The sequence below is a fragment of the Dermochelys coriacea genome, chromosome 6 (assembly GCF_009764565.3).
Source record: "Dermochelys coriacea isolate rDerCor1 chromosome 6, rDerCor1.pri.v4, whole genome shotgun sequence".
In the NCBI taxonomy this organism is placed as follows: domain Eukaryota; kingdom Metazoa; phylum Chordata; order Testudines; family Dermochelyidae; genus Dermochelys; species Dermochelys coriacea.
In genome coordinates, this window is record NC_050073.1 from 68,152,469 (window position 1) to 68,179,422 (window position 26,954).

Here is a 26,954-nt window from a genome sequence, read left to right on the forward strand (position 1 = left end):
ACATTTCAAGATTCTGGTCCTTATTTTTAAAGCCATAAGTGGGTTAGGGTTGGGTTGTACAAAAATGGAGTCTCACTACACCACAACTGTTGCATTTGATTGAAACACTGAGGATAGCACATCCCAGGTCCCAATTTGCCAAGGGTGGAAACAGTGTAGTCCCAGCAGAGGGTCCTCAGCTACAAAATTCACCACTACCAAAGATCAAACTGAGCCAAGCCTTGCTACCTTTAGAACATGATGCCAGGACTCTTCTCTTTCATTGTTCTTTTACCTACGGGTAAAAGTTGCTGAACAGTCATTATCTCACACACACAAAAATAAGTCACCTGCTTTGTGTTCCTTACAAGCAACAGCTTCAGTGAGGGGAGAGGGGTGAGACCTTGGTTTCTCTTCCTTGAGGAAATCACTATACTTCTAAACGTGTAAAACCATACCCAGATACTACATGGATGGATGCCTTAGATAGACACAGACACTAACTATTACTGAAGTGTCTTGAAAACCACCTAGATTGCAGGTGCTGTTTCACTGTTATCTCACTAATTCTTAATCTTTATTGCAGATCTACTTTTTCTATGACAGGATATTTGACTTATTCGGCTCTGTGATCAGCTGAATGTCCCTGATTGGGCTAGAATGATTTCTATTACAAATTAAATGCAAGCTACCAGAAACAACATATGCAGGGGCACAGTGCCCTTCTAGAATTTCTCCTATTAGCTGTGCTCTCTGGAGGCGGCCAGAGGCTTCCACACCTGCCAGATCTACCACAAGCTTTTTAAAAAACAATTAGAGGAAAAGAAGTGGTTGGTGGAGAAGAGGGAGGGAGGGAGAATAAAAGGCAACATCCGTTCCCATGCACACCACAAGCTCGAATCACACAGGATGTGCACTTTGGGAGGAGTCCAGTTCTCTACTTGGGTTGTAGTTAAGAACTAAACAAAGTCTATAGCTGCCCCCTGCTGGGCAAAATCCAAGCAGCTCAGTCAGCATGTGTTTAAGAGTAGATATCTTTATTGGCATTGTACATGTTAAAAAACCAAAACCCTAATCACAGACCTTCCCCCACTTAGCCAGGAGATTTCCTGTCATTCACCACAGTGAGAACTGCTCAGTATGTGGAAAGAGCCCCTTGACCAATGCTTTTCGCAAGATAAATGACTTGATATTCACCACAGTGATGTATGGAAGTGTATGCAATTTGATTAACGTAACCTTTCCTAAGATTTATGGCTCTCTCCTCCCCTCCTATCCGATAGTGCATTAGACACAGATTAATTTTGCCTTGACCTTGAGGTGCTGATCAGCCCAGAAAGTGGGATGTTATTTATTATTTGTATTAAAACAAGCAATGCCAAGGCTAGAGGCAGGTTTAAAAGTCATGGTATACAGGTTCCATTCCGACTCAGAACATGGATTCTTAACAATTCTAGTTGCTTGAAAAATCCTGAGGTTGTTTTGACATTCATTTCAGCGGGGTTCCTTTGGACCAAGAAAGATTGCAAAGCTATGATTCAGTGCCAGTGTGAGGTTTTGTTTTTGTCTTTTAAACAAGTCTTCAAGGAAAACTCAAGGAAATTCATTCTCATATCAAAGAGCTAAAGAACATAATCTGTAAAAAATTAAATTTTCAGTTACTTTAAGAAGTATCTTGCATGGTCTCGGCCCCTTCGTTGCCACCCGTGCTCCTACTGGCTCTCTCTCTAAAGGAGCTGCCATTTCACCAATACATCATGGGACTGGGGCTGAGATTTTCAAAGCTGGCTACAGGAGTTGAATACCCAATTCCCACAAACTGTAATGGGAACTGGACATCCAAATCTTTTAGGCAGTGTTGAAAAATGCCACCTTAGATCTTTCTTGAGGCACTGGTGGCAATGCAGTGAACGCAGTTTGAATGTAGGAGAGGGGATGGCGTTCATAATTATTCTGAGTTAAAGCTTAAGTAGTTCATTCATCTAAATAAACGAGAACATATTACATTTCCATTCTCATATATTCAGTACATAAATGTATTTGGTGTTTCACAAGTGAAGCATATTTCACCTGTGCTTCCAAATCTGCCCTGGCTTCCAGATGATATTCAGGTGCAAGCCAAGGTGTCAGCCTCAATCAATAAAGCCCTTTGTGTTTTGGCCCCAGGGTATCTCAGAGATCAACTCTCTGTGTGCTTTTCCAGAGTAGTAAAACTCAGTTGGGATGCTTGAGATGACAGTCCCCAGTCTGAGGGCTGGGCATTCTAGGGGCAGATCCATGGCTCTGGGAGCTGCCTCTCCCCTTGGGCCAGAAGACCTACTGTACATACCACAGGACCTATGTAGCCATCAGGTTTTTTTCCCCCCAGAGGAAACAGAGTAAGGTGGATTTTAGTTGGGTCTGGGCATTTCTTATAATGTCTTTTTATATTGTTGGTTTAGATTATTAAATGGATGTTTTAAAATACTGTATTGTGTGCTGGCTTAGAGTCACTATCTAGACAAACACCAAATATATAGAGAAAAAGAAATGAAAACTACAAGCTGTATTGTTTTTAACCTACATGAGACTGTCAAGATGGCAGCTGTTTACTTCATTGGTCTATTATATCAAGAGATTTAATTTTTTTCCTGTAATTCACTCTTTGAAGTTTTATTACACACTGCTGTATTCCCCTTATTAAAAATAGACCACACAAGATTTAAAATACTGCATATAATGTTTCCCTAACCCCCCCTTAAAACTGCCCCAAATTTTCTCGCTAGGCTTGCTTTCTTTTTCCTTATGGCCAATTAAATTTAGGAGTACAAGCGCAGAACAACAGAGAACCCTTTAAAATAAGTAAACCTCCTCTTGCCTGATTAATTGACAGATGCCACAATACAGGGTTTGACATTTCAAAAGCTTCCAGAATGACGGATAGTGACATCAACAAATGAATCAGACAGCAGGAGGCAGCCAATCAGAAGAGTGAAGACTTCAGATTACATTCAAATACCTTGCTAAGCAGCTGGGATAGGAAAGGGAATGGGCAGAGAAAAATACACAACTTCTTAACAGGGTTTTAGGCAACATTTTTTTACAGTATTGCATGTGTAGCTGAAATCCTTTGATGTTAGCAGTAGACAGCATCTACCCCAAAGTCAGCTGGCATTTGGATTTGCAAAGCTGAAATTGTTAACTGGATGGCACAAAGAGGTTAACATATTGGTGGAGTGTCACACTGAGAAATTACCATCTTCCAGCAGCAGCATGTTAAAAATGCTACTTATTCATGGCACTCTAAATTTTTAAAGATGATAAAATTCCATTCCCATTGTCCATTCTTTCTGGATTGATCCAATGTCCTTTCCCTCTAGATTGATCTATAATGCTCAGTAACTGATTTTTCCTGTTCAACCATGCAAGAAACATTCTGTTTTGACTGTCATATTCCGCTGGCAAAAACTTCATCCGCAACTCCTTAGATTTTAGGATCAAAATGGCTGCTGAGTATGAAGAAGGAACAATTCAGGCTGATCACATGAACAAACGTTTACTTCTGTTCTCCTGCCCAATTCATTCAGTCAGCAGAGCCCAGTTAAACCTAGTAGCATTTGTTCATCAAACAGATAATAATCAACCAGCAGTGACTGTGATGTGCAAAAAAAGTTTTGTGCACCACCACTATGATCAAAGGCTTCTTGGTGTTGAGAACGTTTCTCCTTGAATGGTGGGTGTTAATTAAAAGCAGCATTAAATGCCCGGCCAATGACAAGTCTCCGCACCTCGCTGGTTCCTGCCCCTATCTCATATAGCTTGGCATCACGCAGGAAGCGACCCATAGGATAATCATTGATGTAACCATTACCACCTACAATCACAAAGAGAAGAGATGAAAACCAAGAAAGTACAGGGTATGGGCTGATTCTGTACAGACACATTTACAGAAAGCTTTCCAGTTGAAGAACAGAGGTAAATAGTTTCTTGCCTACTGAACTCGACAACAGAGAGCCTGTATTCCTGCATGTTTCAATCCACCACAGGTCACCCTTTCTCATGGTGGAGGAAGCAACACTCTTACCTAGACACTGAATTCCATCCAGAGCTACTTGTGTAGCACATTCTGCTGAATACAGAATCACTCCTGCACAATCCTAATGGAGGGACAAGATAATTTATATTTACAGCAACAGAATTAGCAAAGTTTCATCTGCACTGTTCCAATCGTGTCTACTTTTCACCAAGTTTGTATACCTGCAAACATGCCTAAGCTGGTCTCTCTCAAGCACACAAGATTTTGCAAGGCTGTAACCAGAGCAGGACAAGTGGAGCAGCTGCCCAGGGAACAAAGCCATGGGGGTAGAGAAACTATGGAAAAAAAACAGTAGTGGGCAAAGGTGGCATGTAACTGGTGATAGTGGGGTGGGGCCCATGACTGCCCCACAGAGGATTTCAAACTGAGGGGGGTGCAGAGGAATGTTCGGGGGGCAAGCAGCAATGCCAGGTGGCTCAGTGGGGCCAGCCCCATAGAGCAGGGCTGGGGCTTGCCGGGGCTGGAGTTTGGGGAGGGAGTGTCACTTCCACCCCGGACTCACCTCAGTGGGCCACCCAGCCTGTCTGGGTTGCGGGGGGGGAGGAAGGAGGTATCACCAAAAATCAGGGTGGGGAACATGACCCTGCATGCCACTCTGCCCCCATCACCTCTGGTAGGGGGCGCAAATATGCTTACTCAGCCCTGGTGCTAAAAATGCCTAGTGGACGTGATAACACCACTGCGATAGCTACTTTCAGAAGACTGAACATTTTGTTTGGACTTACTATGGTGCAGCTCTGAATACTGGTAAATCTGCTGACATGCACAAATAAGTTCTCTTTTACTTGAGGGGAACAAGATTTTCTGTAACTGATTCATGGATACCTACGATCTAGAACCTCCGCCCTCTCATGTGAACAAGGGTAAAAGATACATGCTGTGGCCTGACCAGCCCATCAGGAACTGAGCTCACCTTTGCATTGAAGTGTCCTCGGTCGCAAGCCTTTGCCACATTGTACACATACTGCCGACATGCCATCAGCCGTGTGTACATATCTGCCATTTTACCCTGCATGAGCTACACAAGACAAAACAATATTCTTAAAGTCAATAAACTCTTAACACTTAACATGAAATAAAGGGGAAGAGGGCAGAAATGACAACACTCTAGGTGCAAAGCCATGAAAATGACATTGTTTTAGCTGGTCTTCTTACGCTACCTACTGAAGACTGGACAAACCAGTGAAGCTAGATTCACAAGTCACATGACTGAGCCTGGGTCACTGTTGGATCATAAGTTCATAAAAGTTAGAACAGAAGAGACCTGGGGCTTCAAATCCTAGCTCACACCAACGCCAGCCTTGGGTTACCATGCTGACTAAGCCAGTGCCTTTCACATTCAGTATGAGGAGCAGTGTCACTAAGAACAGCGCCAGACTTCCAATTAGGCACAGCATTCTAGGCACGCCTTACCTCTCTAAAACAACGTGCAACACAAAAGACAGCTGTAGGCAGGGGAGAGGGGTGCTGAAGATACTGTGCCTAGGGGTGCATAAGGAGTAAATCCAGTCCTGACTAAGAAGTGCAACTTTAGGAAAAATCCAGGACAGATTTCATCACCCTAAGCTACAAAAATCTGTCAGCATGAGACCATGTTCTCCAATTTCTTAACAAACCACCAGATAAAAACTACTTCAGAGTTAAATAATCTCACCAGATTTTGGGTAATTCTAGGTTACAATTTTGCATACTGGTACAAAAATATGTAGTGTGATCATCATAATGGGACAACCCCACCTTATAATAAAGACAGTCTCAAAATCCTTTCTGTCAGGTACACTGAGATAAGAGTTCAGGATCTGACCGAAGATGAAAGCAACCTGTTCTATGGGTATCAGTGACAGTTCTTTCCCCTCACTCTCACCTGAAAGTGGCCAATTTTCTGTCCAAATGCTTCTCTCACGTGTAAGTATGGAAAAGCATGGTCAAGAACAGCCTGCATGATTCTGAGAGAAACACAGACAGGGGTGAGGGAGTGAAGGAAACCGAAAAAGGAGGAAAACAGAGTAATTAACAAACAAACAATAATCCAAACTCTGTATCTCAGTCTAAGGCAGTGCCTGGCATACAATGCAATTATGCAGTCATGAAATTACCCTTCATGAATTTACTATATAATTGTATTCCAGAATTTAAGCTCTTGTTAAAAAAAGTCTCAACCCTTATAGTCACAAAGAAAACCTTCCAAATCGTGGAGTGTAACCAATGCAACAGTGTCTGGCTGAGTCTCCAGATAGCCTGAAACAACAGCTCTGAGAGGCATGCACTTCATCATCCATCCCAATGGCCCATTGACTCTGAAGCCTAATGGGGACATGTTAAATGGCCACATTGTTAACTGCTGATCATTTGAGCAAAGTCAAGCTACTGTACTTTAATCAGCGTCAATGAAACTGGCTGAAGTAGCTGATACTGGGGAAGTGTGCAGTGTACAATGAGACTGTAAATGTTTGCTGGGGACAAAATGAAGCATTCAACTCCCCTCTTCTCCAAATTTCTAGTCACCTTTTACCTTAGCCAAAAGGGAAGCTGCATTTCCTCCCTTGTCTAAAAGCCTCAATTGTCTCCTGGGTTGCCAAAAACCTAAACCAACTTCCACTACTTCCTGGGTGCCTGAAGTTCCCATATTCCCCCACTCCCCAACTTCTATACTGCGGTTCTGGATTTTCAACTCAGTAGTCTGCAGCATGTTGAAAACTTAAAATATTGGGGCAACATAAGATTCATTATTTATTTTGCTATGAAAGTCCATGTATTTGTACTAGAGTTATTTGTACTGTATTGGTGGGATGTGAAAGAGTTGGGGAGAAAGTGCCAGTTCAGGAGTCATTGCCACACACTTTAAGGCTAATGTGTTACAGAGAAAACAAGGGCTCGGTTTTAAATAACATTTCACATCAGTGTGTGCTGGGCTGTTCCTTAGAGAACAATTCAGTGTTCAGAAAACAGGATGCTTTAATGTCAGAGAGAAACACCTGTTAAAGATAAGGCTTGGTTTAGTGAGATACTTATGGCACCATCATTAGGGGCATTCAAGACATCGTTACATTAAGTTTATGGCTGGATTAATAAGTGCTCCACTCTTCTCTAGCTCCTTCCAGGGCCTCGCAGAATCAATATCTCCACAGAGGTGCAGTGAGAATTCTAGTTTACAGATAGGTAAAAAGGGGCATTAAGAATTTAAGCATCTTTCCCAAAGTTACACCTAAAACAGAAGCGGAGCTAGGAATAAAACTCAGGAGAGTCCCGGCTCCCTCTCATATACTTTACACACTAGACACCACTGCCTGTCAGGGACATTTCCTAGTGTCTTGCTTGATGCAAGGAGTTGAACTACTCCTTCTCTGAACAGAGTATAGGGAAAGACTAGTCTTGGGCCAAGCCTCCAATCTGAAAGAGGCATCCTTTTTGGGCAGTTTTCTCCTGCACGTCAATGGCGAACTGCCACTAGGAAGCCTGCATAGGACAATTGAAGACTATGAGACAAGTCCCCCACACTGTGTCACTTGTTTAAAATTTAGAAAAAAATCCATATTCTAGTCCCTTGCATAGAGAGATGTCTCTTTATTTAACTTTGCCTTTTCTAAGATGCTTTTAGTTTCTGATGTTCGTGATTACCTTATTTATTATGAGCATATTATAAAATTGGGGGATTTAAAAAGCAGGTGTTATTTGTGTGAGAGAACACAGTAATAGAAACTGTTAAATTTAGAACACGTCGCAAATAGAATGTGAGCATAAAGAGAATCCTAAGTTGTCAGAAGGGGGTCGCAGTGCAATGAAGTTTGAGAACCCCTGAACTAGAGGATTCAACAGCTCCTTTACAACCTTAGCTAGGATTACTCTGCATTGCTGTGCATCTCATTCATTAATTGAGCAGCATAAAGAAGCCCAGAACTGAGTAAGAGAGGAGGAATTCCATCTTCCTATTGGAAGAGGGTAGTTTTCTAAATAAAGGTTACCTTTGAGCCCACTAGATGAGGACACAAAGATTTAAGATGAGGGATCGGTATGGAACCTAAGGACAGAATGAATAAGAAGCATTTACCCCTTTCTCAAACAGAAGCACCTCTCTTGTGAGGGGGACTTAAGTGGTTATGGTGTAAAGAAATCAAGGCCACAAATTGGAACCACTGGTTAAACCAGGTGAAGTGATATAAACAGAAGCGATACATGATTAGTAGAAAATTAAACGACCATTTACCCCAGTGGTCCACCAGACAGTACGAGTCTCTCCAGATCCAAGCCACTCATCAGAACATAGACTCCTTTACTCAGCTGCCCCAAGATATTCTCAGCTGCAATCAGCAAAGAAAAGTTACTTATTTGTAAGTAGACCTCTCAGAAGGCAAGTTGTTGCCTATGGATCTACATTTTATGGGGAGAGGATTCAAACTTCTAGCAGTATTCTCTTTTTGCCTTGGGGCACAACCATTACGGCAACATACTTTCCCTGCCCCCACAACAATTTTTCTGTCCAACCAAAGCTAGAAACAAAGCAGTAGAGGGATCTAAGGTGCCTTTACAGCCAGTATTACCTTTTAGAGAATGGGGAACAGAGTAAGTATTGTCTATAGAGCCAAAAGGCTAAAGATTAAAATCATTACAACAATGAGCAAGTGAGGATATGCCTACACAACAATAAAAAACCCCACTACAGCACGTCTCACAGCCTGGGTCAACAGACCTGGGCTTGTGGAGCAGGGACTGCAGGGCTAGCAATAGTGGTGTAGACATTCAGGCTCAGCCTGGAGCCTAGGCTCTGAGCCTCTACCACCTCACTGGTGAGGCTTGTCAAATTTATCTTGCAATAGAACTGAAGTACCTGGTCTTCACTGTGTTTTTACCTCATGCACATTAGTTACCCCGAGGTAAAACAGACATCTTTTTTAGCAATGAAGATAAGGCCTTAGTTGCTAGTTCAAATCTAGCTGAAGCTGATAGTGACCGAAATGTGTTATTGGCAGCTGGCTATTAGGTGACCTCTATGAAAGCAGTGTGATTCCTGCGGTCTGATATACGTATGTCTCCATATCACAGAGGCCAAGGATTAAATGTACAGCGAGCCAGAACTCTCCTCTGACCCTGCAAGTCAGGGTTTGTGGACATTGGCAAGATGGTGTTGGAAAATTTGCACTGCCATTATCCATGTGCTCAGTGCATGGCTATCTATCTAGCAATTTGCACAAGCACTGCAATCTTTTTTTTTTTTTTTTTTTTTTTAAAAGAGAGCTAGTGTTAGCTCTATGAAGATGAAACAGAGCTAATACACTAAATAGCAGGTTAAAGAAAAAAAGGATTAAAACTCCCGTATGTTAGCTTAGAAGGATGTGAAGTGTGCCAGTGAAGAGGGAGAAGCAGGAAAAGAAAGCTTAACCCCTTAGTGATGCTGATAAGAATGGGAGAATTGAATGCCTTGCAAACCATGCCTGGTAGGATGGAAAGAGATTGTTCATTGATGCTGCTGTAGTCCGAAATAAGTAAGCACTAATGTGCCCCTCAGGCTTCAATCCCAAGAGAATATAACTGTGCGAGATGCAAGCTGAAAACCAGATATGAATGAAATTTTTGGACATAGCTTGAAGTGATCCCAACCTATCCACCTAAGACTCTGGACTTTAAGGTATGTCTGCACAGCAATTAAACACCAGTGGCTGGCCCATGTCATCTGACTTGGGCTTGCAAAGCTCAGGCTGTGGGGCTGTAAAACTGCAGGGTAGACATTCGGCCTCGGGCTGCAGCCTGGGCTTCTCCCCACTCGCGGGGTCCCAGAGTTTGGGCCCCAGCCTGAGCATCTATATCGCATTTTTACAGCTCTGCAGCCTGAGCCAGATGACACAGGTCAACTGTAGGTATTTAATTGCCAGGTAGACATACCCCATGTGACTTCTGTTCATCATGGATAGAAAGTGAAGGCCTGCCAGAGATCTAGCTCATTCAGGAATTGTGCTGATGGGCTCTATGGGGAACTGCAACCAATTCTCCTCCACCAGAAGGTTAGTCATCGTGGCATGGGACTTTGAGAATGAGCTGAAAAAAATGCAGGAGAAGAGAAAGGAAAAATACTAACAGACAAACAAACATCAAACATTTTGTCAAAAGAGAAATATCCTCGTCAGTCACAAGAAGCTAACAAGACAAAACTACTCACCAATAATGGACTGTCACAGCCAAATGAGCGACTGAACAGACACAAATGCCCCCTTTGCAAATGAAGAAAAGGAACCAAGGATTATGCAACAAGTTGAAATATATATGCACTCACTGCACAAGGGGTGCAGGGCTAATGGTTGTGTCTCAGGGCAAAAACCTAAAAATGTTCTGAATTGGCTTCTCACTCATACCACGTGTCCCAAGAATGTGGATCCACAGAAAGTATCTACTATGGCAAAAAAACCCATAAAATCCACTCAGTGAAGCACTGCTGACAGTGAAACCATGTACCTTAGAGTGGATGGGACTGTAGTGCTAGAGGACCCCTTGATCTATAAGGGTTTGTCTACACAAGACTAAAAAGCCCATGGCTCGCCCAGGTGAGCTGACTTGGGCTCGGGCTCCAAGGCTGAAAAACTGTAGTGTAGACATTCAGGCTCGGGCTGGAGCCCAAGTTCTGGGACCCTGCAAGGGTGGAGGGTCTCAGAGATTGGATTGGAGCCTGAGCCCAAACATCTACACAGCAATCTTTAGCCCTACAGACTAAGCCCCATGAGCCTGAGTCAGCTGACCAAGTCCAGCTGTAGCCAAGCCAGAGGGCTTTTATCCCCATGTAGACGTACCCTAAGAGAAAGATGTCCTGAAGACATATGGGCAGGTATTGAATTGGCTCAGTCTCCAAGACAGGAGATCAGAAGCAGTAGTTGTGGCTCATGCAAAGAGTGTACAGTTTCAGCACTATCCTGATCCGTTTCAGTAAGTGATCAGAAAACAGGAATCCTGTTGTCATGAGAACACTGTTCTGTATGGATCAGAGCATACATGGAATGGCTGAAAGTCCCAGTCTAGGTTCATTGACTTTTCTGACCCCAGGTTGGGGATCTGGTAAAATTAGAAATGTTGGCAGTTAGGGGTCTGAATCAGCCTCTGAAACTCCTCTGAAGTGATTCCAAATCTTGCCCTCACAGATAAGATTTTAGGAGTCAAGAAAATGGATCTGTTCCATGTACTGTACACAGGTTTTTAATTTCCTTCTGTAAAAAAATGGTCACAGGAATTGAACCAAATAAAGTATATTGGCCAGTGGCCACAACCTACCACCAGGAGTTCTAGAAAAGAGGTGCTCAGGGACTCATTAAGAGTTTCTCTAAAACCCCATTCGTAGTATCCATACTGGAGGCTCCAATATAAACAGCGTAATCAGCAGTTTCTTCAAAAGCTTCATCCAAGCTTTGCAAAGCCAATGGCTAAATGTCATGTCCAATGCAGCTCAACCCAAAGGGTGGAACAGCAGTGACCTATCACAGGCAGACTGAATCACTTTAATGCACAAGATAGCAACCTCTCCTAGCCTCAATATCTCACCTGCAAGACAGTCACTGAGGAAAGAAGTGTCTGGAAAACCTTCAGCTCAGAATTTGAATGCACACATACGTGATGTTTCACTCTATATGAATGAGGAGAGTGGAAGCCACTATGTAGATATGGTAAGGGGCTCTGCTCAGCTCTCAGATGTCACTCACCAGGAATCTTACAGTCCTCAAAGATCAATTCACAGGTATTGGACCCCCTCATTCCCAGCTTATCAAGCTTCTGAGCAGTGCTGAAACCAGGCATACCCTGCAAATCGAAAAAGAGAAGCAGGTTACAAGCTCTTCTCTTCTGGAAGTTGAAACAGACCATGACAGAGAAATTAAGGTTAAACCTCCCCAACCTAATAAATGAGCAGGGGGAATTGCAACAAGTGAGGTGTGCTGAAGGACCGCCAATGTCAAATGTCTGCTGTTGGAGCAAACACAAGTGTGAGCATTAGTGTGGGGGAAGCAAACGTGTACCAGCAAGCAGTGCCTGAGACGACATGAACCGTGGGAGTGGAATTTGTTTTCTAACGCACATGAATCTGGAATGAGTAACAATGATTTAGTCAGAACACAGAACCAGATGTTAAATATTTAAATCAATAGATGGTAAGGATAGCTGTGTGGGTCCAGCGGTTCTGTGGTTCCAGCCACTGACACTGGAAAGTCCATCAAGAGGTTAACTGGTCTGAACCATTCTTATCAAATGACTATTATGTTTAGCCCTTTGTCATAGCTTTCTGCCTTCATGAAGATGCCTTGTTATTTTTTCTACAGCGCAAGAGACTCTCTACAGTCAGTCAAATTAAAAAGAGAGAGACAGGTTCCTGACCCCAAGTGGCTTACAATCTAGCAGCCTGATTCTGCACCCACTGAAGTCAAAAGAACAGGATTGGGCCTTTGGACCAAGGTCTCTAAGGTATGACAAACAGAGGATGGGGAGCACTGAGATTACAGCAGAAGATCACTAGACATGCTTTATGTACATGTTTTGTAGGTTCCAGGGTTCTTGATAACGAGGATTGTTTTAATGGTGATCTACTGAAAAATTTGAGGGAACAAAACAGGCATTAAGGCAGCAGTGCAGGTCAGAAGAGGAAGTGAGGCAGCATAGTGCACAGGCTTAGGGAGGGCATTCTAGACCCTCTGTGCATGTGCATGAGTGGGGTGAAAGCATTACTTGTCCGGTTATCACTACCATAACACAATGCCCCTCTGAGCCAGGGGCTGCTAATTGTCAAGATAGAACTACTTGGCCTTCTAAAGTAGTCAATTTGGGAAAGTATTGTAGCCTCAAAATAGGATAAAATAAGGCAGGGTGACTTACTCTCCAGTGACGCAAGACCTACCTTCTCCACGATGAATGCTGTTATACCCTGGGAGGCTGGAACAGCACTGAGATCTGTTTTAGCATAAACTATTACAACATCAGCATCTGGCCCGTTAGTGATCCAAAACTTGTTCCCATTCAAAACAAAGTAATCCCCTAGAAACATAAGAGATGGACTCTCTTAGTTCACAACAGACTCAGTGAGGAATTTAGAAACAATACCTCTCTTCTGCCTCATGACCCAATAAACTATAAGCCAGGCTCCCCAAGTCACTCTCAGAAGTCCATCCACAAAGCAGCCTTGGGTAAAATACCTTCCCAGACTCTGGCTTAGTGGTGGGCAAACTTTTTGGCCCAAGAACCACATCTGGGTATAGAAACTGTATGGCGGCCATGAATGCTCACAAAATTGAGGGTTGGGGTGTGGGGGGGGGGGGATGAGGGCTCTGGCTGGGTGTGCGGGCTCAGGGGTCAGGCTGGGGATGAGGGGTTGGGAGTGCAGGAGTGTGCTCTCGGGTGGGACTGAGGAGTTCGCAGGGTGGGAGGGAGTCAGGCTCTGGGGAGTGCTTACCTCAAGCAGCTCCCAGAAGCAGTGGCATCTCTCCCCTCCAGCTCCTACACGGAGGCACAGCCAGGCAGCTCTGCACGCTGTTCCGTCCACAGGCACCACCCCTGCAGCTCCCACTGACCATGGTTCCCAGCCAATGGGAGCTGCGGGGGTGGCACTTGAGTCGGGGGCAGTGTGTGGAAGCCCCTGGCTGTCCTTATGCGTCGGAGCCGGAGGGGGGACATGCCGCTGCTTTCGGGAGCCACACGAAGCGGGGCAAGCCCCAGACCCCGCTCCCCAGCTGGAACTCGAGGGCCAGATTAAAATGTCTGGAGGACTGGATGCAGTCCCTGGGCCGTAGTTTGCCCACCCCTGCTCTGGGTATTTAGTTTCCTAAAATTCTGGGGTCCAAAGGATAAGCCATTGTAGAGCCCACCCAAGGCCTCTTAATAAAGCCTTTATACAGCCCTCTCACACAAGCTTTTCTTCCCACCATAACCAATTCTCTGTGAAACAACAGACTAGAGGTGTCACAGGTGTGTGATGCGATGGTTCATTTTTTAACCCTCCTCCCAACCAATATTCCATATTTAGATTTTCTGGATCTGGAATCACTCAATCTCTTCCATCATCAATAATGGACCTGGCCCATCCCGCTCTACAACTTTTCCATCATACCCTTCTGCTTGCCTACTAGGGAGTGGCAAAACCAGCAAGCTGGGTATCCAAATTGCTGTGTTCTGGACTGAGCACAGCTGAACATGTCGAGAAGGTTAAAATCTAGATTTTAAAGAAAAGATGCTTAGGCTGGCCAGAAGAAGCACATGGGCAATTTCCCCAGCTGGCACGTGAAATATTTTACCTTTTCTATCTGCCTTGAGCTTCATAGAGACAACATCAGAACCAGCGTTGGGTTCGCTCATTGCCAGGGCTCCAATGTGCTCCCCGTTGATTAGCTAGGGAAAAAACAAGACAAAAAAGTGGAAGAGGAGGAGGAGGAGGAAATGTTTTTGTTGCATTTTTGGGTGGGAAGGGAAGGGGTTGCACTGAATCTCAAAGTTCATTGTGTTCCATATAAACTATAAGTAGGAAACTTTGTCCCTGGAAGAATTCCAACAAGCAGCTCACTTGTGCTATTGTGCTGAGGGCACAGAACAGAATCAAACCACAAGATGAGTCAATGCACATGTCAGTTACTATTTTAAAAGCAGAGTTTTATCCATCTATGTCCAAGAAGGTGCCAACAGAACCATGCTGACAGCCATATGCCTTTTCCAAACTTCATATTCCCCGATTGCCTTTTAAAATGGCTGGTTGGCAGAGGCACATATTTTATGCATATGCAAAAGGCGGCTCAGCTTGTATAAAACTAGACTTGTAGGAAACAAAAAGGTCAATGAGAGGGAGAGAGAGATTTCAGTGTTCAGCACTAAACTAATACCACAATTCCCCACACACTTGTGATGGAATGGCAGATGGACACCCTCCTTCTGTGTCCCCTCATGCCATGTTCTGACACAGCTGCTGCTGTCTCTTCTCTGTCCATGTTCTCCTGTCCTTTTCTCCTTCTTGCCCTTTACCTTCTCTGGGTATTTTTTGTATGCTTTTTCCCTCTGGGTATTTTTTTGTATGTTCCCTTGTTTTGTGGCAAGAGATTTAATATACAAAAATATATATGGTTTCAGAGTAGCAGCCATGTTAGTCTGTATTCGCAAAAAGAAAAGGAGTACTTGTGGCACCTTAGAGACTAACAAATATATTAGAGCATAAGCTTTCGTGAGCTACAGCTCACTGAAGTGAGCTGTAGCTCATGAAAGCTTATGCTCTAATATATTTGTTAGTCTCTAAGGTGCCACAAGTACTCCTTTTCTTTTTAAAAATATATATGACATTTAAATCTGTATATTTCAACCGTATTCTTAATGATGTGCTGGAAACTAGTTTGGTTTTATAAATTATATAAAATGACCAAACTGGTTTTCGGCACATCATTAAAGATTTAGTTAAAATTCAGGAATAATGAAAAATAAGGTGGTTTGACATATTGCAAATCAGTGAATGACAACAATGTTAAAATACACCTGAGAAATGACAGGGATACATAGAATTTATGTACTAACAGACTGAACAAGATTTCTTTTGTTAAGTAATTGAACACTTTGCTTGCTGCTGAATTTAAGTCCTTCATGTTGACAATTTTAGAAAACCATGATTCAGCTGATGGAGAAATACATCCAATATATTTAGATATTGAAATCTGTTTAACAGAGGCTGGGGTTTAAAATATGGAGACCACTTGAGTGCCAGAGAAGACTTACAATCAATTGATTAACAAACGAACCAAGCAACCTGCAGCACTTTTCATCCAGAAACATCAAAGCGCTTTATGAAGGTAGAATAATATTCTCTGCAAAGTCTTTTTCGGGGAACCCCTCCCCTCCAACAAAAAATTTACTCCACAGCCACACACAGGAACTAAGGTACAGAGAGATTAAGTGATTTGCCCAAGGACACCCAGCAACTCAGTAGTAAAGGCACATCTACAGAGCAAGGTTCCTGCCTCTCATGGTATGTCTACACTTTGAGCTAGTGGTGTAATACTCAGCTTGAGAAGACATACCCGAGTTTGCTCTGATTGAGCTAGCATATTACAAACAGAGTGTAGCTGTGGTTGTGCAAACGTCAGGAGGGGCTAGCTAGTCCAAATACACACCCATCTGACATGCTAGGCACATACTCCTACTGTTCACATCACCATGGCTACACTATTTCGAGTGTGCTAGCTTGATCAGAGCTAGTGTGGGTATGTCTCCTCCAACTGGAATTTACACCTCCAGCTCCAAGCGTAGATATACCCTTAGTTTACTGTCCTATCCACTGGACCATGCTGCCTCCAGAAATGACTCTGAAAAAGGCTCAAACAAGACAACTGAACCAGTTCTAAGTTCTACAGGAACCTTCATCAAGATGGATTAGTTAAGACAAAACAGGATCATTCACAAGCTGGAGAAGGGCAAATTTGAAAGGTACAATCCTTTTCAAAGCTTGCTGCAGTAAGCTCACCCGATGTATTGGAAGATTAAGCTCTGTGAAAGACAAACATGTCCAGACATGCAGTTGTAATACATGCCTCATGAGCCATACAGGTCATAATGCTTTCAGCACCTGAAAAGTGCATATCCCACACTGTGACCACTCATTTTAAAAGGGTCAGCAGTTACTCCAGCACAATGTACGTAAGCACCACACATTCGTTAGAAAAAACAGATGTGTTTGCTGGCTTACATTTTGAAAAAGGTTTTTCATTTTAACCTTTAAACTTTTTTCTTATTACAGGGCCTGATCCTGTGCCCACTGGCTTCCTTATTTGTTTAAAGAATATAGGCATCCCTGCAGCAGGAGCAGCTTGCTGTGGCAGTTTCTGCCCTGGGTGTAAAACTGAAATGGACTGAACCAAACACCCACTGGGAAGAGATACTAATGCTAGAAGTTCAGTACAGTCCCATTCAATGTATGCAGTTGTTAGGCACACAAGGGGAGACAAAGTGCTAGAGCTCAGTTCAGCCATGGAACATCTGAAATGCTGTGAACTTTGTTGCTATTTTAAATGTCATAACACATGTAGTTTTATGCTATAACTAGATCTATTACTTCACATTTCTTACTTCGCACCAGATATCACAGGCACCATGTAAACAGATATTCTCTCAGGTCCTCCGCCTCCACCAACTACATACCTTCGGTAGGTATTTCTCTTTCTGTGCTTCATTGCCATTCCGTACTAACTGGTTAATACAAAGGTTTGAGTGGGCACCATAACTGAGTCCAACAGCTGCCGAAACTCGAGAGATTTCCTCCATCACTAACACATGATCCAAATATCCCATTCCAGATCCACCATATTCCACTAGAAGGAGAAAAAAATTCAACATCATCTTAGATTAATAACCCCACGGTAAATAAAATTTATACAATCTCCTGCAAACTGAGTCCAATGCTGGACTTAAACTTCACTGGATGTCTCAGAAACTTACATTTGGACTTCCGCTTTAGACTGACTCTCACTGAGCTGGTTACTTCTGGGTTCCCCATCTTTCCTGAATCCCAACTCTCCTATCTTAAAGGCACAGTACATTACTTATTCAGAACAATTAGTAACACTTTGTGCATATAAAGCATAGTTACCACATATACACTTATACATGAATAGAACATTGATCCAACATCCAAGCATCACACAGACAACTGCACAATTCTGTATCTCTCATACTAACTGTATCCCAAAAATTTGCATTAATTTAATATTACCACAAAAATTAAATAGAGAAAAAACAAAAAAGACTTTTCCAGAGGATAAATGATATAAGATGGAGAATCAGTAGGGCAGAGGGGAACAAAAATGATGCTCCTGACTAATAGCAGGAGCTGCAAAAAGACGACTTTCATATATGGCCAACTGGAGAAGCAGAAGCCAATGACAGATGAGTTCATAGTAGAATAAAGAGAAACAAAATGTGTGAAATCAACTGGGGCAAATTCCATGGATGGTTTTCAAAACAAGAATGGCAGTTTTCAACAGGATCCTGAAATGAATGGGGAGCCAGTGGAATTGCTTAAGGATGGGGGTTCATACGGTCAAACTTTTCAGAAGCAGGATGGAGAAAAATTGATGATTAAAAATATTTTTATTTCACTAAGGGGTGGCTAAAGATACAAACAGAAGGAGTCTCAAATTGAAGTGGTAGAAGATTAAAGCTGGAGAAGAAACAACAGAAACAGAGAGAGAAGAAGGAGGAAAAAAGAGCAAAGACTGAGGAATATATATACACACCAGGAGGCTATATATATATTGGCTTGCAGGCAGAGACTGATTTTATAGGTAGCAACAGAACTACAACAGAGATACTTGCCTAGCTAGGGAGGGAATCCAGGTCTGAATGGTCAACAACACTGAACGCTGCCCTGTGGGAGCAGCAGCCAAGAAGAGAATAGAGGCTGGTTGCCATGCTGAGGAAAGTGAATGAAGAGTAGAGTGAGTGCATAGCCTGGAAGTGCGTGCTACTGCCTGTAACTCCTAAAACTAAAGGGATGACCTCTGATTCCAAGTGCAGCCCCTTCCACACCAACACTCATTTTGGTGGCAGCTGATCAATTTGTGCTCTGGATTCTCATCCTCCTCACCTCAAGTCAGAGCCTATATTCTTACTCCCAGCATGCTAACAGATGAGGAAAATATGAAGCGGATTTGTGGGAACAGTAAGAATGCTGGGTGGGACACTCACAATGCCATGGAGCAGAAACCACCATGTTGAACATTACAGTTACATAGACATTTTCGCATTCCAAAGCTACGAGATGAAATAAGACAGACATTACAAAATACTGCCTTCAGTACAGCCAGGATTTCGCTCTAAGTGTTATCAAATGCACAGAGAAAACAAATGAAAGGAAAATAGGAAAAATATTTTCCCCCTAATATCCATCAGAGTTGTTATAGAAAGGTGTTATTTGTAACAGTAGGTAAGTCTTTTAGACAAAAGTGTGATTCAAGATGATGGTGTCCCTTTAGAATTTTTATATGCCACATGGCTGCATTATGGTTACTGCAGAACCATATATTTGCATTTCCTAACTCTGATATAATGTTGCATTAACATAATTTATTTTTAGATCTAGACATTGAAAAGAGCTGTAATTTAATGCACTATCGAAGAACCACGGTTCATTGGTACCTGAACATGTGGTTCAAATGACCACACATTTCCATAGGATCTCATATTATCAACATTATACCCCCAAAGTTTGTGTCCTTCATAGAATAAATTTACAGACAAGGCCCCATCTCCCAGAAAACTTCCACTGGGACACCACCAAAAAAAATCACAGGGCAAAAGCTCAGGCACAGAAAGGTGTTTGTGGGAAAATCCTTGAGGAAATCAGAATAGGAACAATTCGTGGAAGAAGCATGCTTTGAGGAGGGATTTGGAGCAGAGGCAGAGATGGAGCTTGGGCAAAGTGGGAAACTGTTGCAGCCTGGGGCACAGCATTAAAGAAGACAAAAAGGGAAGCATGAGAGAAAGCTGAAAGGAACTATAAGAAGTTGGGAAGAGCAAGGGAAGCGAGAACAAGAGAAAACGAGGACAGAGAGAGACTCACTCAAGCACACTCAGGTGTGACCACTGAAATAAATGCAGGTGCATTATTTCAATGTATAGCTATACAGAAGGGCTCTTCACAGGTTAGTCACAAGTGCATAACCAAAGTCCTGGGCAGGCCTGTGTTGCTGCAGCTTCGCTATTGTTATCTAAGCTAGCATTGATCTAGTTAACTAAATAGGTCTACACATGCTGCAGTCACCCCTCTGATTGCAGCGTAGACACAGTGGCACAATGCTGAACACAATCTGTCCTCGTTTACAATAATTGATCAGTTATGGTCAGTGCTGCGTCAGCTAACTCAACTCTTCACCATGCTGCTTGAACATGCTAACATTTTGTAATGTAGCCAGATACTTATTCTCAAATTTTTATTTATAACCTTCTTTCTTCAAACCTCACGATTGTATTGCTTATGATGAAGGATAACAAGACATTTGAGAGTTGTCAAACTGCAAACTGGTAATACCTGAACAATGTCCTTAAACTGTAAAAGCCATTTTGAAGTGCTCTAATAACTCAAAAAGGGATAAAGAGAAGTTCTTCAAAGTTTCAACAAAGAGGCACCTTGAGAAATTTCTGCACAAAGATGGATTTCTCTGCATCTACTCAAAAAGAGGTTTAAATCACACTGAAATAGGAGTTTTGAGTGAAAGTGGTGCGTCTTCCATGATGTTCTTTATTACAATTAGAAAAACCTGATCCTACCACAAAAGGGCTGTATAATAAATGGTATCTCGAATTGAGGGGACAGAGTCTGCTTACAAGATTGTGTGGTATGAATCAATGTGGACTAGCTTGTTAAGAGCTGAGACAGGGAATCATTCAGTAGGTGTAAAAGATGAGAACAGACTCACCAGGAGTTGTAATTCCCAGAACTCCCAGCTCCCCGAGCCTCTTCCAGAACTCCTATGAACGCAAAATAAAGCAGTTAATACAGCCTTGCCCAACCATGAAGCAAGAGCAGAACTCCTCACAACAGTCTCCATGAACATATTTATGCAGCGAATGCAAATTAAGATTCTGAAGATTAACTCCTGCCTGTGCAGAACATTATACATGCAAGTAGTCCCATTTGACTTCAATGAAATGAATTGATTTATATACATGCTTAAGTCATTGCAGGATCAGGGCCTAAGGCTGTAACTCATTTCCCAGTCTAAACCCTATTTTGACATAATTCAACCTGCACTTCCTCTGAAAACTGTTTTTCTGCCTAGATTTTTAAATGTTGTCTCTTGCCAAAGATGATTTCCCATCTTCCTCCCCTGATCTTTTTTTTGTGAAAAGTTTCAGGTTTATTGGCGAAGGCATTTTTCAGATACAGGACATTGAAAAACTGTGCAATTCTCATTTTTGAGGAGTTGCCATGTTATGGAAGTTGGATCCCCAAAAATGGCCTGCACTAGACACTGCAGTTCAGTTTTGTGTAACAGCCCTGGATGATATCTGATGCACTGGACTATATTTATAAAGGCTACGTGCAAAGTTTTGGCATTCTTCATTATGAAAATGTAAATACCAGAGATCTGTGAAGTCTCAGCAGATATTACAAGCTTCTTAAGTCTTGTGGAGCTTATGATCTCCAATGATGGGACCTGAATGCTCCATAAATCAAAAAGCTCTTGTTTGCAGAATTTACAAATTCTGTTGGTATGTGAAGTTTCACACTGGAAGTCAAACATTTGTTTGGACAGTGTCTGCACAGAGTATTTTATATAACAAATTTCACAGAGAACTCTAACATCAGAGAGCCTGCAAAGAAAGCATTATATATCAGAGAGCAGTTCCATGCCTCTTTTAGCCAGGAGGCAGAAGAGTGCAGTGCTCCAAAGTTATGAGACACCAACTAGACAAGGCCAATACAAAAGAGGGAATTGCTGGGCAGGGCCCAGAGGCAGCACCCTGATGACAATCCCAGCAAGCAAGGAAGAGGCCTTATCACCAGGCTTTCTGCCAATTTTTTTTTTTTTTTTTTTTTTTTTTTTTTTTTTTTTTTTTTTTTTTTTAAGGGCCTCTGGTTAGGTTTATTCCTCAGGCTGGTTGGAGCTTAATAACTTTTCAAGCCCTATATATTTCCTACCGTAACTCTTTTTTAAGGTTTGAGAATAAATGTAAAAAATAAATATGTTCATATGAAATGGATTGCACTTTCTCTTCTAGACAGCACATGGCAGAGAGGGGCCTTGACAGTCATCTCACTCCCAGACCATGCAGCAAGGACTTACCTGCATGCCCTTAAACTCATTCTCCTGGTCGATTTCTTGGGCCTTTGGAGCCAAATGCTCCTGACAGAACTTGACCATTGTCTGTCTAAGCTGAAAATGAGGTAAGGAAGGAGAAAAATATACACATTAAACCATAACAGTATATTGTTCATTGTCTTCCCTGCCATGTCTCCAACATGCCCTAACAGGATGTTTCCTATGCCCCCCAAGTTCCAAGAGAGCAGAGTGAAATCAAGCAGCTCTGAATTTCAGGTGCTGGGACTGAAAGAGAACCCCAAAGGCCTTTTAAGATAAGTTAATAATAGGGTTGGATTTGAATCTTTAACCTGCAGGTGACAGTCTTATACTAAAATGGAAATGGGGACACTAACTGGGGGAGGTTTGTAGTTGGACTCTTTCCAACAAACCAGCTCCTTCCCCACCTTTTGTCAAGAAGTTTGACAGCTGATGCACAGAGACTCTGGGAAAGTAGTGCCAACTAGGCAGTCTCCTAGATTCATTTTTATAATTCACAGAAGCCTGTAATAAAGCATGCATATAAACAACATATTTCCATTCTTATGAAGCCAGCAGTAACACCACAGGAGAGTGATTCACAACCTTTACTGAATTTATCCTCACAGTATCCCTGTGAAGTAAGGAAGTATTATAATAATCCCTATTTTTTACAGATGGGAACTGAGGCACAGGGAGGTAAGAGACTTGCCCAGGGCCACAAAGGAAGTTTGTAGCAGAGCAAGGAATTGAACCTGAGTTGCCCAAGCCCTAGGCTAGTGTGCTCCTCGTCTACTTAGAGACAAGTTGAGAACAGCAAACTCAATGCTAAGGCATCTAGAATGATAATGACTTGTGATCACTAATGACTTTGGGACAGATGGAAACTGGCAAGGGTAATGACTTTTACTTAGGGTGGATAAAAATCAGTGATTTAAAAAAAAATTTAAAAAATGGATTTTTTTAAATTTAAATCGGATTTTTTGATAAAATGCTTTTTGAAGAAAAAAGCAATCTAAAGATAAAGATACATTATAGCTCAAAGATATCACATCATGGAATAGGGATTAATTCTAATTCTATAGTATGAGACAATATATTCACGTAATGTTTAAGAAAAGTTTTGTAAATGAGTTCCAATAGTTCATGGATTAGGGACCCAATTTTATGGGGTTCCAGGAGCTTCTGTATAGCTTATTTAGGCTAATCTTTCTATCTACCCAATGGACTCAGTGCTCAGTCTAGAAGATACCATCAGAGATGCTTAGTTTTGCAGTTCTCAAACCGTGGATTTGTGTCTCCAGAGATAACATGTTTGTTAACAGCAAAACAAATTATAAATAAATATAGAGGTGAGAAATAACAGACCTCAACCTACTATCCCTCTGCAAATTTGTGTACACAGAGTCAATCCTTTACCTCTTTCTAAAAGTTCAAAGGTTTCAGAGTAGCAGCCGTGTTAGTCTGTATTCGCAAAAAGAAAAGGAGTACGTGTGGCACCTTAGAGACTAACAAATTTATTAGAGCATAAGCTTTCGTGAGCTACAGCTCACTTCATCGGATGCATTTGGTGTCCACCAAATGCATCCGATGAAGTGAGCTGTAGCTCACGAAAGCTTATGCTCTAATAAATTTGTTAGTCTCTAAGGTGCCACACGTACTCCTTTTCTTTTTTTAAAAGTTCAAAGTTTCAAAAAGTTCAATGAATAAAAAGATTGTTGGGGAGGAATAGATCTGGACAAGGAAAAGTCTGGAGATAAATGTGAGAAGGGAGGGACAGGCCGTAGAAACAAAAGTGGAACAGTTTGAGCAGCATATTCCAGAAGTCTTGAGGTCTTTCCGAATGTAGCCTTCCTTGATTTGAGATCTACCATACCATTCTCTCACTAGAAGGGAAAACCTGTAATGGCAGCAGGTCATAAAAGAGATCCAGTTTGCGAATATTTTAATGAAGTTCCTCTACCTGTGGGTAACACAGGCATGCGTGCAAAATGCAAACAGTGCAACAAAGAAATGCAAGGCCTGGTAGCCTGAATGAAACATCATGAGAAGTGTTCCTTCTCAGGAGAAAGCTGCATTGAAGATAATGAAAGGCACATGTCTGAACATGCAGGATCTTCAGGTTGGTAAACTTTTTTATTTCATACTTCTTTCTTAAGAATTGCCTGTCTTCCTTCTGGGCTATTATTGAATTCTCATGTTTGAGCAAAAAATATAGTTGTTACTCTATGGTACTATCATTTTAGATGCAGTTGTGATAAAAAATAAATAGCTGAAATAGGCAGATCTTCTTTTTACAATTTCACCTTTAAAGTAGTACTGAGAGTCAATGAATGCAATGAGTAATACTAAATGAACAATATGGTAATAATAATTAAATAAATGTATTGACTTATTTTGTTTAGGAGAATCCATCCTCAACATACAGGATTCTGAAGACTATCCACCTTCAAGATCACTATCATTTTCTATAGTTTCAGAGATATCTGCCAGTGATAGTGTTTCAGTTCCATCATGTATGTCACATAGCTACAGTATACCACCTGTAGCAAAAAGAAAAAAAATCTCCATCATCCAGAAACCACCATAGGTAAGTTTGTGATAAGAACCAGCAGATTAAAAAAAAAAAAAAAAAAAAAAAAAAAAAAAGAAGAGGTAATTAATGAAAAAATTCCCCATTTGTTTATGCAACTAACTCTCCTTTCCATATGATTGAGAACCCCACACTTCATTAACATGGTTCAGTCATTAAGACCAGGATACAGTCCACCCAACAGAGCAGGTGTCACAAGCAAATTGCTGGATAAAGCGTATGAAAGAGAAAATGAGCAGTGTGTAAAAGGTCTAGAGGGTGAAATTTTTAACCTGAAGTCTTGATGGGTGGAGCAATGTCCACAATGATTCTGTTGTATGTGCTTGCGTGACAACAGAAAAAGGGAATGTCTTCCTTACAGAAACAATGGATACATCAGGAAATGCACACACAGCAGAATACTTACAAGTAGCAGCAATAAAAGCTATAACAAACTGAAAAAAAAATTCAAAATGTCTAGTATGCAGCTTGGTCACAGACAATGCTGCAAATGTATCCAAGATTAGAAGAAATTTAGAAGAGAGTCCCAAGCTGACAAGATATGGTTGCAGTGCTCATTTGATGCACCTCCTAGCCAAAGACTTCAGTGTTCCAGAAATAAAGATGAATGTTGTTGACATTGCAAAATACTTCCATAACAACCACTTCGCAGCAGCTGCTCTGAAAAAAGTGGGAGGAACCGAGCTAACTCTCCCACAAGACGTGCGATGGAACTCAGTAATGGACTGTTTTGAGCTCTATATCAAAAACTGGCCTAATCTGATGACAGTTTATTTTTTTCACGATTTTGTTCACAGATAGCACTGTCACAGCCAAAGTTCCCAACACTGGGCTTAAGAGAAACGTTGAACGCATGCTGAGTATCCTAAAGCCTATTTCTGTAGCCTTGAACAAAATGAAGGGAAATAGCTGTTTTATTGCTGACACTTTTGAAATTTGGAAGGAACTGAGTGAGATCTTAAAAAGAGAAATATACAATGACAGAGTTAAATTACAACCATTAAAAAAAACAAATGGTACAAGCACTATCTCCTGCTCATTTTCTTGCAATATTCTCAATACTCTGTATCAGGGTCAAACCTTAACTGCTGAAGAAGAGGAGATGGCTATGATATGGACATCCAGCAATCATCCCTCCATAATGCCAACTATAATAAACTTCAGAGCTAAGGGTGAAGGTTATAACAACCAACAAGAATGCACTTTTATGTAGAAATCTATGATTAAATGGAGTCTTCCGGACGAGCGATTTAAATCATGATTTAAATCGAATCCACACTGCTGTGACTAGTCACCTTCATCGCCAATCTGTTGTTCTGTAATTTAATTCGGGGGTGGGGGAGGACGACACTCATCACTGACACCAGCAACCAATCAAAGTGCAAGGTTTAAACACTCCCTCCTCCCCAGCACTAAGAGCCAAGGAAGGCCTAAGGCCAGTCATTTAGTTCCGTTTCAAGGGTAAAGGTCTGGAGCTCTCGCCCGAAGTAAGGCGGATTCCTTGGGGAGGCGGCTCAGCTCCGCCAGAGCGCTCTCCCTTAGCTCCCCCCCCCCCCGCCAGGACCCCTGTCGCCGCCGAGCCGTTTTCTAGGCGTGCAGGGGAGGGCGCGGCTCAGGCCCCCTTTAGCAAAGGCCGGCCGGAGGCGCAGCGGGGCCGTCGGACTCGGACGCTGCGGGAAGCAGCGGTGCGGACAAGTCCCCGGGCAGCTGGACACGCCAGTGAAGCTGCACGCGACACGCAGGCAGCCGGCGTCTCCAGCCGGGCAGGGCGCGACGGAGGCTGGCACAGCGGGGCTCAGGCGGGCCGGTGCCGGAGCGCAGCAGGCGGGACACCGCCGTGCGAGCCCCGCTGCAGGGGAAAGGGCGGGAGTCGGCGAGCCAGGCCCCGGAGCAGCAGGCCGCCCGCGCCCAAGCCTCTCAGGGACGGCGCCGCTGTACCTGCCGCTGCTCCTCGCTCAGCCCGTTGACCGTGTCATCCACTGCGACCCCAGCGCAGGCCCGCCGCAGCAGCCCCAGCAGCCGGGGTTGCCGGGCTCTGCCTCCTGCTGCCGCCTTCCCCAGCAGCGCCGCCATCTCTGCTCACGCCTACGCTAAGGCCGGCCACGTTGCCCCCGCGCCCCCAGCCGTCGGCCAATCAGCCGGCAAGGCAGCCCGCCAGGCCCGGCCCGGCCCGGCCCAGCTGCGGCGGGCGAGCCCCGGGGAACCCAGCCTCGCAGCGCCCGGCCTGGCCCGCACCTGGGGGGCGTGCCCCGCTCCCTCACCGCCCCGCGCCCCGCCTCCTTGCCGCTGAAGCGCAGCTTGCTCTGGGACGAGACGGGCAGGCAGGGCCCAGCCCAGCCCAGCCCAGCCCGCCCCTGAGCCGCGCTGGAATCTTCAGCCAGCCGCCCGCATCCACTTATGCCGCCTGCAGCCGCTTAGGGGCAAGCTGCCGCGGGCAGGGGCGGCCAGGGATTCGCAAGGAAGGGAAGGGGAAGGCGAAGGCTGGAACTGAGCGAGAAGAGCACGAACAGCAGTTTGGGAAAAGTGATGATAGTTTACTCTA

General features: G+C 43.2%; 1 protein-coding gene across 5 annotated transcripts; it reads right to left on the reverse strand.

Moving 5' to 3' along the window:
- Window positions 1-995: 995 nt before the first annotated feature.
- On the reverse strand, window positions 996-26,624 carry IVD (isovaleryl-CoA dehydrogenase). Of its 5 annotated transcripts, none has more exons than XM_038405710.2 (12): window positions 26,351-26,624; window positions 21,826-21,915; window positions 20,455-20,506; window positions 17,180-17,349; window positions 14,305-14,398; window positions 12,915-13,051; window positions 11,731-11,827; window positions 8,259-8,352; window positions 5,919-6,000; window positions 4,968-5,072; window positions 4,043-4,115; window positions 996-3,832 (listed from the first exon to the last, which is right to left on the reverse strand). In XM_038405710.2, the coding sequence occupies exons 1-12, from the start codon at window positions 26,483-26,485 to the stop codon at window positions 3,699-3,701; spliced, it is 1,263 nt and encodes a 420-aa protein (XP_038261638.1). In that variant the 5' UTR covers window positions 26,486-26,624; the 3' UTR covers window positions 996-3,698. The 5 variants fall into 5 exon arrangements, 4 of the variants coding, with proteins under 4 accessions (XP_038261638.1, XP_038261637.1, XP_038261643.1 ...); XR_005293537.2 differs by having other exon boundaries at window positions 3,756-3,832; window positions 4,043-4,329; window positions 26,351-26,612; XM_038405709.2 differs by having other exon boundaries at window positions 996-4,115; window positions 26,351-26,614.
- Window positions 26,625-26,954: the final 330 nt, after the last annotated feature.